The sequence below is a fragment of the Narcine bancroftii genome, chromosome 4 (assembly GCF_036971445.1).
Source record: "Narcine bancroftii isolate sNarBan1 chromosome 4, sNarBan1.hap1, whole genome shotgun sequence".
Lineage (NCBI taxonomy): Eukaryota > Metazoa > Chordata > Chondrichthyes > Torpediniformes > Narcinidae > Narcine > Narcine bancroftii.
This window is the reverse complement of record NC_091472.1, coordinates 280464275-280487274: the sequence shown is the minus strand read 5'-3', so window position 1 is coordinate 280487274 and position 23000 is coordinate 280464275. Positions and strand designations below refer to the sequence as shown.

Genomic DNA, 23000 nt, shown 5'->3' with positions numbered 1-23000 from the left:
ACTAATATCATGACAGATTACACTGGTCAACAAATCTTTTTCAAAAGGCTTGCTTGCTAAAAAATAATTGGGGATTATGATCGACAACTTCAAGTTGAACACAAATATAATTTCAGATTTGCTGTATCGTATAGGAATTTGGAGAAACGTTAAATTAATTTTTATTGAATTTTGCATATTTAATCACATAATGCTATTGACACATTGCGTTAATTCAACAGACCTAAAAAAGTTTTGCCACTAATTTTCATTTGTTCTCAGCATCTGATGCCTTTCATGTCAGTGTCCAACAACATTGGGCCACCATTGATGGATTTCTGTTGCCTTGATACCACTTTCCCATGGTCACAATGTCCTGGTGAAACCTTTCACCATGTTCCTTCCTCACTGATTGCACAAAATCAGTTGGGAAGAACTTCAAGTCTGAATGCAGAAAATGAATTTTCAATTACATATTGCACTTCAAGGTTTTGCAAGCTTGAAGCAGGAAGCATGAATTTATATCTAAAAAACGGTAAGTGACAGTAAAATTTTAAAGTAATTTTTGTGATCAGCTGCTCAAAATTCACCTAAAAGTGTTCAGCTCTAAAGCTCTCTAGCTCTAAAGTCACCTGCATGTCTGACAAAAAGATACATTATAACTGCAACAGGTACTTGGAAGAAGTTCAAGAATAGAAAAGGAGGAAATATTCGACATTCGTAGTAGGTAAGAAAAAAAAAAAGTATGCAAGTCAATGACAGGGTAACATTTTATATACTGCCCCAAGGATATGGATGCAGAGCCAAATCACAATAATGTTCAACATCTTGAAAAAGCTTTTTACACCAATTATTCAATTCCAACAAAGCAAGCTGCCAAATTTCAATGATACAAAGTTGAAACATAAAAACAGAACATCAGTACCACATGGCTTGAATTGAACATTGATGGAATCTAAAAGCAAAATATTATAAAATGCTAGAAATCTGAAATAAAACAAAGTGCTTGAAATATTTGAGAGGTCAGGCAGAATTTTAAAGAGAAACCATTAACAGTTGATATTGCTGACATTACCAGGTTGTTGACATTTTAAACATACGTGGCTATCTTAGATACAGAAATTCAAAAGATTTCCAAGCATTTGAGAAAATAAATTCCTCAATCCTAAAAGTATTATTTTAACCAAAAACTATGCTCTTTATTTATTGATTTCCCATCTGTTGAAATTTATCTCACATTTACCTTGTAAGATTCAAATGCAGTTTGACATATTTACATTGGCCATCTTTAATTATAAACACTTAATCAATTCAAATTTCCTTATAAGACAAATAATTCATCACAGAAATCAATCAATTAAACCTAAGCTATTCATTCAAGATTCAAGAACCTTTATTGTCATGTTATAGTACAGAACATGCAATATTATACCGGTGGTACACCACCGGCCTACTGCAGGGGTCAACCTCTGTACCTACAGGAGTGTAAGGGGACAGGACAACACCTGGCCAGCTGTCAATCAGTCAGCCTGAATGGATCAAGCCCCACCCAGTTAGGTGTCAGTCACCCTCCAGGATATAAGCCTGCGCCGGCCTCCTGAGACCTCATTCAGAGTTGCTGCAGCCGCAGCCAGCCTGACTCTGTGGAAGTCTTTGTGCATTTCAATTCATTAAATTATCTGCTACGCATGATCTAGCTATAAGTTGCAGTTTTGGATTTATTGAATGTTGATAGCAAATTAACTGATGCAAGACCAAGCTATTTTTAACTCATTTGAATGCTGCTACTGGTTAGATATTCAGATTTTTATTATGAAAATGCTAAACCAAAAGGGTAAATGCTCTGCATTTTGAAGAAATTCTTCACTGAATTAGTTGCATGCTTACTTGTGATTAAGAAATTCTTGGTCCATTTTTATTTCACTATGTTCTGATGTAGTAAGATCTTTCAGTTTTCCCAATAGGTCCACCTCCTGTACAGTTAACATAAAGTAAGTCAAGCTATCATGCTTATTGCAATTTACATCTAATAACACTTTTTACAACTGTCAGTAGGAAACTAATAACTACAAGAACGTACTTACTCAATTTTTAACTTCTTCAAAGTTTAAGATACATCCCATCTGAAAGTTTGTTTTACCACTGTGTTTCTGTTTCCATTGTTGTCATTGAACTAATCGGCTTGGTCACATAATGAATAAATTAACTTGAGTTTTGTTCCACCAGTTACAGAGAATATATTGTCACAAATTCTGTATGTATAACTCATGAGTATATGTCTATTAAGATAAATGAATGGGCATAAAATTGCGCCAGAAAGCACTCATTTCCTGCAATTAGTTTGATACCAGCCAGACCATTTGGCTTGTGACATCACGGTCACCATTCTTCACTCCATTGAAGACATCTACAAAAGGCGGTGTCTTAAGAAAATAGCCTCTATCCTCAAGGATCCCCACCATCCAGGCCATGCTCTCTTCATTCTGCTACTATTGGGAAAAGGTACAGGAGCCTGAAGATGAGCATCCGGCAGCACAAGGACAGCTTCTTCCCCTTTGCCATTAGATTCCTGAATTAACAATGAACTACAGACCCCGGCTTATTTTGACTTTTTAAATTTTTCTTGCACTATTTTTATTTATTTTTGAAAGGTAGATATATATAAATGTTTGCATTGTGATACTGCTGCAAAACAATGAATTTTGTGACATGCTCAGGAGAATAAATTCTACTTCTGAGGTATTTTCTGAGAACATGTAAGCTGTTAATAAAGTAGTCACTATTCTTCTTATGAGGGAAGCTTCAATATAAATATGAGTAGTGAAATCTTGCTAAATATCTAAATGAATCTCTTGCTATTAATATTTGGTTATGGATATCACTAAAACAAATAATGCTTACTTCTGTAGAATCTTGAAGAAGTGGACCCGTGAGCTGCAGCCTCCACTGTGGAGTTCTACGTCAATACACACAGGTGTTGATTCTTTTATCAGCATCTGACTTGGTATTCTTGTATCCTGGCTGCTCTGTAATGCAATTATGAAGCAGTCAAGCATTGGATTTATTTTGTCCATTTTTCATGTTTTCTTATCAAAATTAAAACCAGTGTAAAAAAAAAAAACCAGATTGATCATCTCAAAATAAAATTGCAGTGAAATAAAATTAAACCTCGTGTTAAACTTCATACAATGCACTACTTTTAATGGAACTTGGCTTTCTCAATTGTTTTATAAAGTATATGCTGAAGAAGATATCTCAGGAAAATTAAAAGCTCCAATAATTTCAACATAGAATTCTATCAATCAACCTCAGTTAATGCTTATTTATAATAATGGTCCTGCTGCAGCAACTGCCTTTGAAACTATGATGGTCACACAAACTAAGAAACTGTGTTAACAATGCTGGAAATTATGTGGGATAGGAGAAGCCAAGATAAAATCATGAACATTAAGTTTCTTGGTCTTTTGGTTTAGTAAAAAATTGAGACATGAGCACGGAGAGGAGGATTTGTAATATTTTAATGTTATTTTTTAATTAACTGAAAAGTTGGTTTGAAACACGAAAGTCTGCAGACACTGTGCAAACTTGCTTGTAGAGTAAAAGCTCAGAAAGGCTAGAGGAACTCAGCAGGACTTGTAGCATCCATAGGAGGTAAAGATATATAACTGATGTTTCAGGCCTGAGCTCTTATTTAAGTTACAAGCAAAAAGCAGGCAGGTGCCTGCATTGAAGGGTGGGGAGAAGGAAAGAAAGAACAGGGGGAGGAGCACAGACCAATAGAGAAAGGCTGATAATTGGACATAGGAGAACAGAGGAGGAAAGGTGAGAACTGATTGGGGGAGGGGGTGAGTGAATGCAGAGCAGAAGTAAAGGAATTCAAAGTTCAAAACTCAGATTTATTGTCAGAGGACATACATGGCATCGCATACAACCCTAAGATTCCTTTTCCTGTGGGCCAGGCAGAATTTCTACTTATCAGTAGTGCAAAAAACTGTATTCAAGAAAAAAATTGTAAACAAGACAAATGGAAACAAAGAAAGAAATGTAAACAAACTGACTGAGCAATATTAATAATGTACAAAGTAAGATTCCTTAAATGAATCTCTGATTGAGTTTGTTATTTAGGATTCTGATGGTGGAGGGGTAGCATTTCTGATTTTGTTCCATATTTCAGTATCTAAAATAGGCAAATGCTGTTTACAATAATTGAGCTGCTCAGAAGTCAATGTGGTTAATCCCAATACTGTAAATTCTATAGAGGAAAGCAAATGAACTTCAGTGAATATTGGAAATCACATTAAAGGTAGTTGATCTCTTGTTTTAGTGACTCTCATGGGTTAGGAGAAACACCAAGGAGACGAGGAAGAAATATTTGAGAAATCAAGATGTAAATGCTTCCAGATGTAAGCTTCCAGAAGCACAAGAAATAATCAAAGATTTATTCATTTATAAATAGATGTCTAGGTATGAAAGAGATTATTTTGTTACAACCACATAGAACCCTTTTAGATCATATCTGGAATCCAATATGTAGTTTTTTTAGAAATACACCTTAAAATTACATATAGTTCTGCGAAGAAGTGTATCATATATTCAGTTTATCAGGTTAAAATATGAATAATTGGCTACTGGTATATGCATAATTAAGAGGTGATTCGATGGAGGATTTTGTAAAGAATTACTTCAACTTTGTACCTATTTCCTGATGATCAATACAAAGAGATGCCACCTTAAAATCTGATCTAGACAATGTAAGAGGGATGTTCAGAACCACTGAAAAGAATGGGAGAAATGTGGATTCCACTTCAAAGTACTGATATTCACTCAATTTAAAAAAAAAATGACAGGTTCATAGATCTTTATCATCCAAAGTAAGAGGATATAGTTATAGCAAAAGCATATCAGAGACAAGGGTGTTAAATGTTCTGTGTTCTTATGGAAAATGAAAATAAAATGAATGGATGTCAAAAGGAGAATAGAGATACATAAACAACCATGATGAAGAGTCACAAAAATCCAAATGTACAAAGAAACTGAGGTAACAATTCACAGGAAGGGTGGAGAGGGATACTTGATAATGTCACAATTTTGAAGGAATGGAAACTTGTCCAACACATAACCTGCAACAAAAATCATGAAATAAGTTGCTTGGCCCATAAACATCTGTCATGTGCCACATTTCCTTCAATAGAGCAAAGTGCCCAACAGAGGATTTATTGTTGACAATTCATGCAAGTCATGGGTGATGAAAGGTGTGACTAAATGAAAGATTTTTATATTTCCTTACATGTGAATTCATTGCCGCACTACTCTGGTTGTCTATTTATTACATTCTTGGGTTATCCAGTTAGACACCCAGTTATAACAAACTGTCCCCTGATAATGAGGAAAAGGCAATAAATGCTGAACTTGTTCCAAAGCATGAGGATACTGCATCCAGTGTTCTCAATGTGGCCTCCTCTCCATGGGTGAGACCAAATACAGATTAGCTGATGGTTTCACCGAACAGTCTGTGGCTAGAAGGCTGAAATTCTTGCAGCCAACCATTTCCAATTCCCCCGACTATTCCCAGACAGTTATGTCTGTCCTTGGCCTCATTTATTTACAGGGTAAGGCCAAACATAAACATGTTATATTCCTCCTGGACAGCCTAAAACCAAAAGGCATGTCTGTAGAATTTTCTAATTGTAAGTAATTCCCCGCCTCCATCTGTATTCACTTTCTTGTGTGTGTGTGTCCCTGCCTTTCTCTGTAGACTCTCTCCAATTCTCAGCTCCTGTCCAATACCCAAGTGCTAGGTCCCTCACCATTCTCTTCCCCTTCATGCCCTCTCTGTTTACTTTAGTCTCCTCCAAGGGCCCCCACTCGAAACGTTGACCGACCATTTCTACCCATGGATGGTCCCTGAGCTTCTGAGTTCCTCCAGCAACTCATTGTTTGATCCATTTGAAATGGCCTATTGCAATAATTTCACGACAAACACGATATTTTTTCCACACCAAACCGTCCAGAATTTGCACAACAGTATATCCCCATGTTCAACTCGCTGACTGCTAAAAAATGTTCTTACATTAGTGAAGGAAATAGCAAATGACTAACGGAACACCCTTTCCTCAAAGTGGTGGGATTTCATTTGGATAATGCCAGTTCTAATGAGGACTTTCAAGTCAACTTTCATGTTCTTCAGGTTAATCATCATCCTGGACGGTTCGCAGTAACTCCCAGGGGTGTCGGCGTGGTGTTTATCTCCCTACCTTGGTCACTCGGAACCCCAGGGAAGGACCACATTCCGATCCATGGCGGAGCTCGTCGAATTTGCAAATTAATTTGAGAGCTCAGCTGAGAAGTTGAACCATCGAAGTTGGAAGGAGTGAGTGTCACAGGGCAAATGCTGAACGAATCCAACGCCCGGAAGGCGAGCTGCAGCAGGTTGAGTTGACGGTCCGGTTGCCCGGAGCAACCGTTCAACTCGCTGAAACCAAAAGAAAAAACAAATCCAAAGTAATAGTTTGTTCTTTTGTGGAATGCACGATGTAGCATTTAATGGTTCAGTAATAATAACGATGAGTTAAACTACACTGGCAGTATCCCTTTAATTTTAAACTTGCAGTCCAGGGGCGGCTTTGCACTTCCTTTTCCACAGAAAATCATGTCCCTTCTCATTCACAATTGAAGAAATATAGAACAATTGTTAATGTTCTGTGCTATATTTCGAACACATCTTTTAATGACGACCAAATACCAACTAGGCATCTTACCACAGATGCTGTTCGACCCTCCCTGCAGTCTCTTGTATCTTTCGTAGAAAATAATAATTGACTGAAAACCCAACAATCCATGACTGATAAATTCGGGACTGATAAATTTTTCAAAACCCTGTAATTTCTTCGTCTTTGACTCCCCTTCTGTTGGGCACCACCAGTTGCCCCAATAACCACAATGGCGAAGACTGAGGGGAACAATAGGCTTTATTGTACAGAAGACTTGAGCTGGCCCAGCGAGGGAAGGGAGAGGTGGCCCGACCTTCATGGCCTGGGTCCCAGGGGAGAGTGTCATCAGGGCCAGCCCGAGCCTTTACCTGCCAATGAGGATATACAATCCATGCCATTACACCTTCCCCACAGTCACTACATAATATTAAAAGTGTTCCTTGCAGCAAAAATCTAGGTACTTTCTTTCATGAGACCCAACTTCCAGTAATTACTTCGATGTTGCCATCATCACACTAAAAAAGATCGATGTTTTACCTCTTTAGGATAACCTCCTACACATCCCAACAATTAAATATTTCAATGTAATTGCATTGGTAAAAGACAGCATACAGTTTGAGTTACCAAATGAATGGATGTCAAAATTATATGGCATCCCAAAATAAACTTCTGGACTAACTCAACAAGTCAAGCAGCATCTGTAGCTTGATGCTCCTTGACCTGCAGAGTTTCTCAAATTTCTTTGTTCCATATTCCAGCATCTATAGTTTTGTGTTTCTTTTTCATTGGTCCTTGAATAACCAAACATTCCATCTGTTTTAAGTTACAGCGCTAGAGATTGGGACCGGAGTTCGAATCCCGTGCTGTCTTTAAGGAGTTTGCACATTTGCCGCATGTCTGTGTGGGTTTCCTCCTTCCTCTAGGTGCTCCAGTTTCTGCTCACCATTCAAAATGTACTGTAGGTCAATTGGGTGTAATTTGGGCAGCATGGGCTTGTGGGTTAAAATGGCCTTTTACTGTGCTTCATGTTTGTGTGCATGTACAGTACTATATAGTTATCATTTTCAATAATAAAATGCTCCATCAATAGTGCAGTGAAAAGCCAGTCTAAATTCTGTACTCAAATAGGTTTAGATGTCACAACTTCCTTATATTTATATAAATATACTGCCAACGAAGATATAGATCAGGGTTTCCCAAACTGAGCTCCGTAATGGAAAGGTGTAGGGGTTCGCCAAAAAAATGATAGGGAGTAATAACGATCGACCTGTGCTTCTTTAAATCACTTATTACTTCTGTCTTTAATTCAATTTGTTTTTGGGATGGCAGCAAACTGTACACTTCACACAAAGAAAACAAAATGGCGTTATGAGGCCTGACATCAGCCTGTGCATAATTTTCAACCAATGAGAATTTGATTTCTTTTGGCACGAAGATGGGTCATATTTTAAATATATTCCATGTGTGCAATATTAAGAACCATAGGAGACAGGATAATTCATCTGAATTAAATACTGAGGTGCCACCAATTTTTTGTGAAGATTCTCGATTACGCTTATATTGGAAAATTTAGTGTTATAAAGAAGGTACGACAAAAATTATTTGTAGCTTGAATTCACCTCAGCTGAGAACAAAGAGGCACTAGATACACAATCATTAAGAAGATCTGTGAGGACAAGAAACAATTTCCTTCATCCCATTAAATGTAAATTAGAGTCAACAAATGATTTCTATATGATTTCTAAGTTTATTTACTTTCTTATGATGTTGTGTATATATAAAATATATATATATATATATATACCAGATTTTTAAACTGTAATTGACGATTGAGTTTCTGCGATTTCCAAGTGCTCCCCAAAAAGCTTCCATGAGCTAAAAAGTTTGGGAAGCCCTGCAAGAGATGAAATTCTAGTATGGTTTTTATAGTATGTAATGGATTATACAAAATGCTTGGGTAAGAAAAATAATAAATAGTCCAGAAAATCAAGAATAAACATATATGTGAATTTGTTGCTATTATCTAACTAATGGTGGCTAGTTGAGCTGCTGCCACACAACTCCAACAGCAAAAGTTAATTTTGTTATTGTTTTGAAAGTCAGACTCGAGAAACAAATATAATAAGTTGTATTACAATCAGCTGGGAATAAGACCCTGAAAGACACTCCTTTCATAGTTCAGAAGATAACTTCTTTATATATTTGGAAAGGTTACAGCAAAACAAATTTGTGGAAAATTATGACTTCTTCAAGTATCAATTTAAATATCAGAATATGCTGATATGAACAATTGTTATCAAAATATTAACCACTAAAATATCTAAAAAATTAAACATTTGAACACCCACTTAATGCACTAATAAACTGTGATGTTCATGAAGAGTTCATGAAAACTTGATAATTACCAGGGTTAATTACCAGGGTTAGGGAACACAGTGATAGCCAATACTTTCGTTCCAACCGGTGCCATCTGTCTCTGTCCTACCACATAACCCAGATAAATTATAGTGGTATGTCCAGATTCACTCTTGTGCAAATTCACTGTGAGGTGTGCTTCCACCTGTCTCTGAAATAACTGCTCTAATTCAAGCATGTGTTCTTCCCATGTATCCATACTAATTACCTAATCATCGATATAAGCTCCTGTGTGCTCCAAACCCTGAATTACTGCATTAATCATTCTCTGAAATGTGCCATTTTTCATTCTGAAAGGCATAACATTATACTCATACAATCCTGAAGGTGTAACAAATGCAGAAATCTCCCTGCCTTTCTCTGTCAAAGGAACACACCAGTATCCTTTTAAGTGATCAATCTTTGTAAGAAACTTAGCCTTCCCCACCTTATCTATATGATTATCTATTCTGGGAATAGGGAACACATCAGTCCTTGTCACCATGTTTACCTTTTGATAATCTGTATTAACATAATTGAGCCATCTGGCTTAGGCACCAGAACATAGGGTGAACTCCAATTTGAATGATTTTCAGATAATGTCATTTTTGAGCATATAATCTACCTCTTGATCCAACAATCTGCCTTTTTCCTGATTAGCTCAGTAAGCATGCTGCTTAATAGGCTTAGCATCACTGACCTCCACATCATGAAAAGCCACATTAGTTCTTCTTGGAAATTCTGGGAATATATCCTTAAATTTCATAACTACTGTCTTCATTTCTTCCCTTTCTGATTTAGTCAAATGCATTAACTTGGTGTCTAAGTTTTGCAAAACTATAAAATTTTCCAGCCCGGTGCTTATCATTTTCTGTGCTCCATGACCTTCCCCAAAGCTTATCTCCTCCTTACCTTTCTCTATAACTAGCATCTTGGTTGGAATCCTAGTCTCCTCCTCAGTCATTTTCTCAAAGTTTAAGCACGTTCACGTGACAGACCTGTGTCTCTCTTCGACGATCAGGCATCTGGTTAATTTTTGATTTCACCTTATATGGTCCTGAAAACTGAGCTCTCAAAGGGTTTGACTGCATTGGAAACAAAACCAATACTTTGTCGCCAGGTTTAATGTCCCTAATTTTTGCTTTTTGAGCATACCGAATTTTCATTTTTCCCTGATTAGTTTTTAAAATTTTCCTTGCCCTCGTGCAAGCCTGATGTAATCTGTTTTTAAATTTGAAAACATAATCCAACAGATGTGATTGTATATCATTATGTATCCACTGTTCCTTCAGCAATAGTAATAGACCCCTGACTTCATGACCAAACATCAACTCAAATGGACTAAAATAACAAATGGATTCCTTCATCCCAATCCTTTTTATTTTCCATGCAATAAGCCCTCATCATATTTTTCGCAATTAAATGGAACCTTTCCAAGATCCCTTGACTTTCAGGATGATAGGCAGATGACACAATTTGATGGGCTCCCAATTCATACACCACCTGTTGAAATATTCCAGACATAAAATTACTCCCTTGGTCCAATTGAATTTCCTTTCTGTAAAGGAAGATTTAAGCTGTTTTTTACTTTTGCAGCCTTTGCTTCTGCAAGGCTGAGAACCTGCTTATTTTTTAGATTCAGCAGACATAAGCTAAATTCCACCAAGGGGCCAGAGATGCAGTTATCTGACGAAAGGACATCTGTGTACCAAGAACATTTAATGTTCCTGCTTGTTTTGGTCACAGACTGTCAGAAGCCTCGTCTTGATGCAAAATAAACCATTGTATTAAAAGTGATAAGCTGAAAATTATGTTATTCGATAGAAGCCTAGCATGCTAGCTTGCTCACTTATCTTTCTTACTGTGCTGGGAATAGGTGCTTGGGTAAGCAGTTTTTGTGTAATATAAGCTGCTGAAGTTTGAGATTCTCCGAGAGGTGGCAACATCTCTCAGCAAGAGAAGAATTTCTAGAGTCCAGCCAACATCCCAGTCGGGGGAGGTGGAGAAGCTGCTACCGGTGCCCTGACAACCAACTACAAGTGTGCGGTCATTGCCTCGCTTCAGCAGTTGGGGCCAGTCCAGGCATTGATAAGTATAATTGGGAAGGGCTTGCATATTGTAGCTTGAAATCAGCTTTTGAATTTGTAATAAACATTTGTATAAACTGAATTGCTCTTGGTGTGTATGTCTATTTTCTTTCGGTAGCTCAAACACTGTGACCAATCTAAAACGAACAAAGTGAGAGGTACAAGTTTACCCAGGACACCTTCGTAGGCCAATCAGTGTGAAAAACTTTAGCATAGCCTTCACAATCGTCTTTGCTTTAATGTTTCTCAGGGGAATCGCATCTGGAAACCTTGAAGCTGTGCACATGAGAGTTAACAAATATTCATTTCCTGCTTTGGTTTTTGGCAATGGGCCAACACAATTCATTGTCACTTTTGAGAAGGGCTCCCTGAAAACAGGGATGGGTTGTAAAGGTGCCACTGGTCTTATCAAAGGTCCTTGATTAGGCTTGCCCACCAGTTGACAAGTGTGACAGGTTCTACAAATGTTCACAACATCCTTTCTTAATTTCGGCCAATAAAACTGTTTCCTTATTATTTCTACCATCTTCTTCACTCCAAGAAGACTTTCTAAAGGTGTACTATGAGCCAACTTTAATATTTCATTCCTGTAAATTTTGGGAATTATAACTTGCCTTATTACTGCCCAGTTTTCACTGGCAGGTATCACTTGTGGTCTCCACTTTCTCATCAATATTCCATCTTGAACAAAGTAACCTACTGGCACAGTTTCAATTTCCTGGTTAGAATCTTATCTCTTATCCCAGCAAGATCAGGATCATGCTTTTGTCTGGCTATTAATTATTTTCTTGACAACAGCAAAACTGGATCCTTAGGTTTGTCCTCAATGCTTGCCTCCACTACAGGATCATCACAGACTTTTTCTACCTCTATCTTTTTTCTAGACATGGCTCTAGTAATGGCACACACAGGGTAGATTTCCAAATCCTTTTTGGACTCATAAACTAATGGCTTATTTGTGGGTTTCATCACAGGTATGACTTTACCCTCTGCTAAATCATTCCCTAACAAAAGAGAAACTCTATTCACCGGAAAACTTGATATTATCCCTATCGTAACCAGGCTATTAATTAAGTCTGATTTCATCACTATTCTATGCAAAGATATAGGCTCTGTTTCACCTTTAATTAAATTCACATCTCCAGTATCAGTCTCCTCACCAAAATTCAAAACATTTCTTATTACAAGTGATTGGGCTGCTCCAGTATCCCGTAGGATTTTAACTGGCACTTGATTGAATCCTTCTTTAACCAAAATGAAACCTTCAATCATGAATGGTTTAAAAATATCCCTAACTTTCTCACTCTGAACACAGGCAGTTGGTACAACCCCTTTCTCTTTCTTCCTTTTCAGTCCAGGACAATTTGCTATCAAAAATTTTTCTTTCACCCATTTCTCTTCCTCTCTTCCTTTAACCTCACTTCTAGATTTTCTTTCTACTCTACTTGGATTATCAGCAGTATTCCTTTGAAAGGTTTTCCCTGGTGTCCACTTAGGCTTGTGGGTTAATGCATATTCCTCTGTGAATTTAGCCAATTCTTGCCAAGTTTTTATACTTTTCTCAGCCAAGTATACTTGAATATCATCAGGAACACAATTTTTAATCTCCTCAATCAGAATGATTTCCCTCAATAAATCAAAGTTATTTTCTACTTTCATTGCAGCACACCACCGATCAAAACACACAACCTTCCTATATGCAAAATCCAGGTAAGATTGGGTTGCTGCATTTTTTAAACTCCTGAACTTTTGTCTATAAGCCTCTGGGACTAGTTCATAAGATCAGGGTATAGCCTGCTTTACAAATTTGTAATCAGCTGCTTACCAGTGGTGGTTTATCATCCAAGTCCAGGAATTTTTAGATAATTTTCTGCACATGCTCAGTCTGTCTCCCAGTCTCTCAGCAGCCCACCTTCACCTTGGCTCTCTAAGGCAAAATGTCACTTTTTAACATAAAACCACACAACACATAGGCCAATACACAACACAGAACTCTGTTGTAACAGTGTGATCCAGGCCCCACCCCCCCCCCCCGCCATCCGTAGCTCCCAATGCCCTGACCACCCTCCCATCTGAGCTCTTGACGTCTTGAACATGGGCTTATCACCTGGCCCTGACCGCTTGCCCATCCAAAGTCCTGATGCCCTGGCCACCTGCACATCCAACCTCCTGACATCCTGGCTGCCCACCCATCCAATCTATCAACACCCTAAACTCAAACTTACCACCCAGGCCCTGCTGGCCATTGCCCATCCAAGCTCCTAATTCCATGGCTACCCTCCCATCTGAGCTCCTGATGCCCTGAATGTGGACCTATCAATGTAAACAAAATGTTTGGTACATATGTGTACTTTTAAAATGATTGAAACTAAAACAAGTTAGTTTAAAAATTACAAATTAGTTTAAAAATGCATGTTATTATGTATGTTTTTCTCAATATTTATATAAAATGTTTGTAACAAAATGTGCATGTAAATGTAAAAACATGTAAGTAATATTTTTTCATGTCTGGCAACTCTCAAACATCTGAAGTTCAAGTTTGGCCACTCCAACCATATGACATGCTGAAAACAGTCATCTTGGAGTAATCACAACCCTCTAATCAATCCTGCATTGCAGAACAGCTGGAAATTGACAATCTAGGTGGAGGCCATCACAAATGCTGTGGAGATGTTGCAGACTCGCTGGAGGCGAGATCAACAGCAGTGTTTGGAAACAGATGTTCCTCCGCTGCATGGGCGCACAGGTTCAGGGACATCAATGAACTCGCAAAGCAGGTTGACATTATCATAGAGATGACCTCTTCAGTGCAGCTAGGGATGGTCGCTGCAATAACTGTTGATCCAGAGAAAATGGAACTAGAGCAACAAGTTGCAGCATTCACTGCTGAGGTTGAGGCTTTAGCAACCCAGCTGAATCATCCCCATTTGTGGTTCAACTCTAATTAGGTGGGCCGGGGAAGAAGCAGAGGTGGTGCCCAGCACATTTGCTAGAAACACTGCAAATGTGGTTCTGCAGCCTTGTTGTGCCAGCCTCCTTGCTCCTTCAAAGAGCACATAGGAACGATGAGGCCCAGCAATAGAGGTGACTGCTACAAACTAGCTATCACCTTTGCCTGAATGATCTTCACTCTAGTAAACTCGGGCATTGAGATATCAGCCATTCCTCCCACTTTCCAAGAGTGGCAGCACCTTAACTTGGCAGTTGTTCTTGCTGCCGCAAACAATTTGAGCATCCAAAGATTCGGCCAGAGGTTTTGATTTCTGCCTCAAGAAACCTTTTCAGTGAATTTTCTCATAGCAAATGTTTCCAAATTCATTATTGGTGTGGATTTTCTTTCTCACTTTTCCCTGCTGGTGGATCTACAAAATTGTCACAGGTGAGCTGTATTTGTTGTCCCACCACAACCATCACTCACCTAACCAGCCCAGTACCTGCCCATACCATGAGTTGTTCTAGCTATTCCCTCTCCTGGTAACTCCTTCATGCTGGCACAATGAAACTGTTTCTCAAGAAACTGTTCCAGTAGCTCAACTAATATGGGATTGTAATGAACCCAAGCAGATGTATTTTTGGTGCCAGTGAACTCACCCTTTTGGGGCATTGAGTGGTGGACAATGACATCTTGCCAGAGGAGGCAAGTGTGAGAAATTAGAAACTACTGATGCTCACTTTGTTCAACCAGTAACAGCATTTTTTGGGAGATAATGCATTTCTTTGTCTGTTTTCTGCCTCACTCTGCTGTGTCCCTCTAACACTGACCAATCTCCTGACGCCACTATGCTCATCCATCAGAGGCCCAATGTTTTACTCTCAATATTTCAACAAAGTCAATGGCAGGTTGGAGCCTCTAGCATTTTTTTACCACTCAGATGAGGTAGAGTATGCTCAGACGAGAACTCCTGGCCATCTTCCTTACCATCAAGCATTTCCTCCATTTGTTGGAAGACTGTATCTTCATTATTTATATAGACTACCAGTTGTTCACATAAAGCTCACACACAAGCATGCAGCACTATTCACCAGGGGAAATCTGCCAATTCTCCAGTGACATCAGGCATATCTGAGGAATAATGAATCCTGTGGTCAATGCCGTGTCCAGACTGGAAATTGAAGCTTTTCAATGCATTGATCCTGAGCTCATTCAGTACTGTCACAACGACACAAGTCTCAGACTTGAAGACTTGCACATTGGCAACTCAGGTGGGATAAGCCATGACCCTTTGTGCCCATGACAATGTGCCAGGCAAGAAGGCAATAATCAAGCTGGTTATGGAATGTTTCACCTGGCCACACGTTAAGCGCGACGTTAGACCATGGGCTTCCATTTCAGTGTTCCAAGGTTTGCAGGCACACTAAAACCCCACTCAGATTTCCCTATCCTAGATTCTCATTTCAATGATGTCCACTATGGTAGGTCCACTCCCACTACTGAGAGGTTACACTTATTTACTCACCTGTGAAGATCGGACTACAAGATGTCAAGAGGCCATTTCAGTCACCTACATCTCTGCAGAAACAGTTGCCCGGGCTTTCATTTACCGATGGGTTCCAACCTTGATTTTAACGGACTGAGGATTATGGTTTGAGTGGCACTTTTTCAAGCTTTCACCGACCTATTGGGTACCAACTGGATTCAGATGATGGTTTATCATCCACAGGCGAATGGCTTCATTGAACATTTCCATCATCAGCTAAAAACAGCATGAAAGTTAGGGGTTATGCATCCCAATGGAGCAAACGGTTGCAATATTGGCAATGTAAGTAAACCTTGGTTGTTCAGCAATGGAAATAGTACCTCTCTGACACTTCCCAGGGGAACATCATCCGACGAGTCGACCACGTGATCCTACCAATTACGTCGACTGACTATGGGAATCCATGTAGTTACTCAGACTTATGCCAACAGGGCAAGCAGATACTCCAGTCTACATGTCAGCTGAGTTAATATGCTGCACAAATGTCTTGGTTTGACATTACGCCATTCACCATTCACTTCTACAAGCATATGATGGTCCTTATGAAATCATGCAATGCCAGCCCAAAAGATTTTGTGATCCATTGGGACAGAGAGATGGACACTGTATCTGTTGACCATTTAAAGCCAGCATATGTTGAGAACCAGTCAACTATGTAATCCACTAAACAGCGAAGGCATAAGACCCAGCCTGTCTTGTCAACCACCACATATGCTTCAGTACCAGACGAGATCAGACCAGACAATCAGCCTGCCAGACTTGTGGTGGGACAGATCCAGACAGTGGCTACCTTGCATGACTAAGAGGCCGAAGGGGTGCTGTTGCATCCGCACGCCCGTGCATGTTTTGTGTAGGGCCAGCTACCGCTGGTGACTCGCTGATGCCAATATTTGGGAGTCCAAACATGCTGACAAGGTGAGAAAAAGAACAATGTTGTGTTCATGTGAGGGAAGGAGCAAATGGGGCAGCGCTGGCAGGATTAGAAAGGGGAGTGAGGCTTTAATGGAGACATGTTGAATAAAGAAGGCACAACGTGGTTTGCTGATCATTATAGTGTTTATGGCAGAGTCCGACAGCACGAATCCACGCTGCTGAAGATCAAACTGTGCTAGGTAGGTCACGTCTCCAGAATGGAGGACCATCGCCTTCCCAAGATCATGTTATATGGCGAGCTCTCCACTGGCCACCGAGACAGAGGTGCACCAAAGAAGAGGTACAAGGACTGCCTAAAGAAAGCTCTTGGTGCTTGCCACATTGACCATCGCCAGTGGGCTGATATCACCTCAAACCGTGCATCTTGGCGCCTCACAGTTCGGCGGGCAGCAACCTCCTTTGAAGAAGACCGCGGAGCCCACCTCACTGTCAAAAGACAAAGGAGGAAAAACCCAACACCCAACCCCAACCAACCAATTTTCCCTTGCAACCGCTGCAACCGTGTCTGCCTGTCCCGCATCGGACTTGTCAGCCACAAACGAGCCTGCAGCTGACGTGGACATTACCCCTCCATAAATCTTCGTCCGCGAAACCAAGCCAAAGATAGTGTTTGACCCTTTATTTTTTTCAGTGAGATTTAGCAGTTTCTACAAATTTAAAAAAAAAACAAACTGAATGCAAAATATTAGATGTGGTCTCTCTTTTAAGTTCCATCAAAGCATTCCTATCCTAACACTTTATATCCCTTGCAATGAAGCACAACATTCCTATTTATTTCTTGTACCAGTATGCTACAGTTCATGTTTCCAGATTTTAAATGTATATCCTATAGTCGCACTCAATTTAAATAATAAATTACTATTTCATTTTTCCTTCTAAAGTGATATTTCACATCTTCACATTATTTACCTCATCCATCTATGATATTGTTCAGCATTTAACAGAGCCTACTGAATCTGCATTTCACAACAAATTTTATGGTTGGATGGTCACTTTTCTACCGCCCATTGACTGGAGGATCTTGAAAACATATTCCCATACTAAGATCCTGTCACATATATTCCACTTATAGCATCTCACTTGCCCTATACTTTACAACCAACAGTTAGACGTTGAATTATTACTTAACAGTGTAAGGCCCAAACACATGAAGACCAAACTTTCAAGTTTTCCAATATTTATAGATTAATTTTAGTACTTTCTAAATGGGTGACAAGAAGGATCAGTTTATAACAGATGGATGCTTCATCTCATGAGGGAGAAAAAAAATTATATGTACCAAACTAGAAATTAGATTAGTTATTTTACTGTTAAAACATTAATGTGTGCAACACGGTGACAATTTTCAGTCCCCTCAAAAAATAGGTAATTGGTAAAATCAATTCTTCAAAAGACCACTAACTATTTCTAAAGCAATAGTGTTAAGGAAAATGTGTCACAATCATTCGCAATATATTAGCCCTTCAAATTAAATGTAAACAATCCTATGGTAATATCAAAGGAATTACAGGCTAATTCTTGCAATCTTTGAACAATATTTATCTCTAAAGTAACATAACTAAACAAAATATCTTGTCATATATTACAACTGCTTCAAGTCCATGTTTTATTTTCATCTAACTGTACCCGATGAAACCCGATGAAACAGCATCTCCCCAGAACATGATTGCTGCACAAAAATAAAATACACTGCATAATGATCATGTGAATGATCAAAAAAATTAAATATATTTATTTGGGATGGACTTTCCTGGTTATAGGACTGCGGGACTGATGCACAATCTCCTCTACCGATGAAAATTTGTGGATTTGATTGTAAATAAATAGTCATCTTGATCTACAGTGAAACAATGACCACATTTCAAAAACACATCATTGGTTTTAAAGCACTTTTAAATATACAGAGAATGTAAAGTGCATGGTACAAATGCCCATCCTTCTCTTTTATCACTTAATGGAAAACATAAAATGTTTTTTTGGGTCACAAATCCATTAATTTACTAAAGTGATGTGTTCCTTGACCATGTTGTGAAATTTTGTAAGCTGAAAATGCTGGGCAAAATGGGTATTTTGGGTATTTCAGTACAGCGAATTTCAATGCAATCTATCTGCCAAAGCAAAAATCAAAACGTGCATCATCAAAGATCCAACAACATGATATAATTACAACATATTTTATATTATGTATAGATATGTTTTTGGAAGAGTTATATTGGTGGTTTTAGTGTAGGTCACAAACAAACATAAACACTTCACAAAACATCTCATGTAAAATGCAAGAGCTCTGCTCAAACCAGACACTTTGGGCCCACTGCCTTCATTAAGTCAATGGAAACCGCTTTGCTGAAGGACTTCACAAGTATAGATGTTAATTGGACATGCTGTGGAGTAATGGATTATTGTTTCGGAAAGCAACAGATGAATGGACTCAGAAGATTGGGTCCAGTGCTGCAATCTGTGTGAATGCAGTTTGCTGTTCTAAGAAGGTTATGTGGTTTTTCAAGCAGAGAAAGAGGAGACCAAATAGGCGTTCTGTAAGAGAGAGACAGAGAGAGAGAGAGAGAGAACTAGTTTCTGCAGCATGGCAAGTTGGCAGCTTGTTGAAACCCCATTTTGAAAACGGGTTATGAGTTCTAAGTTCAGCTGGTTGAAACATACAAGAAGAAATGGCTGGCTAGAATGTTTCACCTGAAATAAGGGAAACAAAAAGGAACTCTGTAGTATCCTGAAGAAGAAAAGGTTATCGTCTGGAAAACCCTGATGGGGCAAGTTTCTTCAGCAAGACATGGAAGTGGCTGATTGGAAGAAATCAGTTTGTGTGTGTCCAATGAGCAATGAATCTCTCTCTGAAACCAACAAGAACCTTCCTGAGCGGTAACCATTTAAGTACCTGAGCTTAGTGAAAATTCATAAATGTTAAATTCTGGGCACAGTATAAGAATTGGCTGATACCAGTGAACTTGGAGGAGTGAGAAGTGAGATTGGACTGTGAATCAAAGAACTTTTCTGAACTTAAACACTTTACCTACATGTGCGCTTAGAATTAGAAGGGGATTGTTAGGTTAATTTAATAGTAATAAAGTTTGATCATGTTTTTCTGTTTAAAGAAAATTAAACATGACTTTTATTAAAGTAACTGAATTTCTATTGCTGCTAGATTTTGGGGTCTTCTGGGAAGTAACAATGATAAAAAGAATTTATAAATTAAATGTTTTTAAATTACGGAATTAGCCTTAAAGAAAAATATCCTGACAATCCAATCAAGCTCCACATTGGTCACTATTACCATATGCACATCTGCACTATCTCAACATTTGCAGTGTTACTAACAAGGAACCTTAAATATGAAATTAATGTATGGGGTTTAAACAAGTGTTGCAAATTTGTGCATCACTTGCTGAGCTAATTATTTAAGCAGAAACAGCATAAATGTTCATGAATAAAATAGCTGGATGGAAAAAGGATAACTCTGCAAGAATATTGGAACAGACTGTAACAGAACTTATCTGCTGACGAGGAAGGTTAATAGAAACATTTGTGTACAGCCCAGGTATCTTGTCTGTGTTGTAACATGTGAGTTTATGGGAGCTGCTGTGGTTTCCTATCTTAAAGGATAAATTGCCACTGGATGGAGATTTGGGGTATGGTAAGAAATTGGGCAAGATGCTAGGAAATAAGTGGAGAAATAAGATCGCTCTGAGAAGTGGCAAATATTCATTGCAATCAGTTTAAATGTTCACAAGGAGGCATTCATCTCATCCATAATTCCATCATCTGCCCCTAAATCACCAAGATTGTGGTATTCCCTTCCACAAGCTGGCTTTCCTTCTTTATGGTCGACATTTTATCATCCACCAAACACTTCAAAAACAAATAGTCTCGCAGCTTCAAAATGAAAGTATCCTTAAAATTTCGCCAATACCACAAGATAGTTGAAAAATTACTGATTGACGAATCCCTAAAGGTTGATAAATCTGTGAAGCGTCTTTGAACATCATACTACACGAGAGACACTAAATCAATGCATTTTTTTTCTGATTGAGGAAGCATCCATCCCCCTCAGGCCTTTTGTCTAATGTCAGGATGCCAGTTCACCATTTCCTTCAAGCCTGTGCCAGCGAAGAATGAGCGCCAGAAACCGGTCCATTATCTCCCTGAGGCGGGAGCGAGTGATGCTTGATGCTGGGAAGCCTCAGGCCTGTACCAGTGATGGCGGATGCCCGGAAGCAGGTTCCGCTACCCACAAGGCACCGCAGACAAACAGATATTCCAAGATGGCGGCGGACAGCGATGTAAGGATTTCTATTTTCTTTTTAAAACACACTGTTTGTGATTTTCGTTGTTCTCACACCTCTTCCCTTTTCTCCTCTTAACACTGACAGCCGGAGTCAGAGGTGTTTGAAATTACGGACTTTACGACTGCGTCGGAATGGGAGAGGTAGGAGTAGGTGAATGGAAGGTGTTGGTGGCAGAGCCCGTCCTCCCTTGAGGTCCAGATCCTCTTTCCTCCCCAGTTGCGGGCCGAGCCCGTGAGATGCAGACTCTCTGCCCTCGTCTGAATCCATTAGCGCTCTTACTTTCGTCAGCCGAGCTCCGGCTCGAACCCTCCTGCCTTTAATCCCTTCACCCGAGGGGTCGCCGGTGTGCACTTTGCATGTTAGACACACGTAATGTTATGATGTCTGCGAGAGGCGGATAGTAGATTAATTTGGGTGAAGTGACTATTTAGGTCCATGGAAGTGCATAGCAAGTATTTTCATGGGAATTGTGACGTTTAGACTTTTAGGGATTCGTCAATCAGTAATTTTCCAACTATCTTGTGGTATTGGCGAAATTTTAAGGATACTTTCATTTTGAAGCTGCGAGAATATTTTTTTTGAAGTAATTTTAACGTTTCACTATTTGTTATATTGTAGCTACAAAGTTCTTCTAGTTTATGAAGTAGTACTCGTGGCACAATTTCCAAATTAAATAGTCATTATATTTGTTACTTAATATCAGAAACTATGAGGTCAACTTGCTTTTGATGTAATTTCAGTATTTCACAATGTAGTAATGGTATTTTAGCCTCAAAGTTCTCCTTGTAGTTTCTGAATATAAATCTAAATGTAATACTCATGATACGGTTCCAAATTAAATAAGCCATTTTATCTGCTAATATTAGAAGTCAAATTAGATATTTGTTGTAATGTATCTTGAGAAGTCTTTGGTGCTGGAATCTGAAAAAAGTCTGTACAATTTGAAGATGCTTATAAATCACAAATAGATGTTTGCTCCATAATTTTCTTCTGGTACAATAACTTTTGTATTTTTGTAAAATGTTTTCATTCTGGAAACTACAGAATGTCTAGTTTGGAAGATTTCTTGTGAATGATTTTCAGACTGGAAGAAGGAAAGCAAATGATAGTTTTACATCATATAATTGATGAACAATAAACTTTTGTACTTAGTTATAGTGAGATTTACAAATAGCACTTCTTTGAATTGCCTTATGCTAATCTTGACATTGAACCTTTGGTTTTCAATAAATGTTGATTTCATTTTAACTTTTCCATAATTAGCAGTCAGAATTAATTTAACATACAAAGACTAATGATCAGATTTTATGATTTTGCACAACGGAAAACTTGAAAAATGACCTTTCAAGAAGTTAAAAGTAAATATGCATAAATTATATCATGCCTGTTTGAATTAAAGTAGGGATTATGTAATTTATGCATATTTACCTTTTATATTCTGACAGGTAACTTTTCAAGTTTTTACTGGTATAAAATCATTGAAAAATTGTCTTATGTAATTTTTAAAAATGCATGGCATTGTGGTGATGTAGCATTTAAATTACTGGACTAGTAATTCAGAGACTTGGGCTGACAATTTAGATCTGTGAATCTTTCAATACAAAATGTCAGCAGCTCCATTTTTCCCATTAATGCTGCTCAACACTTATGTTCTTCCAGCAGATTGTTTATTCTTGACTTCAGTATCTGCAGTATCTAGTGTCTCAGGTAGATTTTGTATTTGCCTTGGAGTCATTTAGTTGTACTATAACTTGAAACAAAGGAAGAATACATTTGATAACATCGTTATCAACTTGAGCAGTGAATTTGGACCTGGCACACTTGACTTTTAAGTCTTCCATTGAACATTTGGGAACTGATGTTCAATTGGAAGAACTTTCATGTTGAGTAGTCAGTCATCAATGTAGCATAGTCTTCCTCTCGGTATTATATATTACAGACTCTACTCCATCATAATGTTTGAATGTGGCCTGTCCTATTGGTAGGAAAAAGAGGGTGGCATTAATGAGATACAGGTAGCTTTAGGTGTCCTCAGCATAATATGAAATAAAATCAGGTGAATCATGGTCATGAATACTTCCTGTTGAACCTCCATTTATAATTGCCCAGAGAGACTAGAAT

The 23000-nt window shown here is 38.5% G+C and overlaps 3 protein-coding genes across 15 annotated transcripts in view; 2 read left to right on the top strand and 1 right to left on the bottom strand.

Moving 5' to 3' along the window:
- Window positions 1–3124, top strand: part of LOC138762021 (uncharacterized) — a 46421-nt gene extending 43297 nt beyond the window's left edge. For 4 of the 7 annotated variants that reach the window (XR_011356717.1, XR_011356719.1, XR_011356716.1 and 1 more), the window contains 2 exons: window positions 262–514; window positions 2889–3124. Coding sequence is in view for 3 of the 7 variants with exons in the window: in XM_069935190.1 (XP_069791291.1) it covers window positions 468–514; window positions 651–703 (100 nt within the window). In the remaining 4 variants the exon portion in view is untranslated. Of the gene's footprint in view, window positions 1–261; window positions 515–650; window positions 707–2888 lie in introns of all 7 variants that reach the window. The other 3 variants (XM_069935190.1, XM_069935188.1, XM_069935189.1) reach the window with 2 other exon arrangements.
- map3k19 (mitogen-activated protein kinase kinase kinase 19) overlaps window positions 1–23000 on the bottom strand; it is an 88409-nt gene that overhangs the window by 39329 nt on the left and 26080 nt on the right. For 4 of the 5 annotated variants that reach the window (XM_069935177.1, XM_069935179.1, XM_069935181.1 and 1 more), the window contains 3 exons: window positions 6234–6451; window positions 2881–3005; window positions 1867–1952 (listed from right to left, as the gene is read on the bottom strand). The gene's annotated coding sequence lies outside the window, so the exon portion shown is untranslated. Of the gene's footprint in view, window positions 1–1866; window positions 1953–2880; window positions 3006–6233; window positions 6452–12995; window positions 13098–15627; window positions 15703–23000 lie in introns of those variants that run through there. The other variant, XM_069935180.1, reaches the window with a different exon arrangement.
- rab3gap1 (RAB3 GTPase activating protein subunit 1) overlaps window positions 20838–23000 on the top strand; it is a 76591-nt gene continuing 74428 nt past the window's right edge. For 2 of the 3 annotated variants that reach the window (XM_069935183.1, XM_069935182.1), the window contains exons 1-2: window positions 20840–20873; window positions 20964–21019. In XM_069935183.1, the coding sequence (XP_069791284.1) occupies window positions 20856–20873; window positions 20964–21019 (74 nt within the window). In that variant the 5' untranslated portion in view covers window positions 20840–20855. Of the gene's footprint in view, window positions 20874–20963; window positions 21020–23000 lie in introns of all 3 variants that reach the window. The other variant, XM_069935185.1, reaches the window with a different exon arrangement.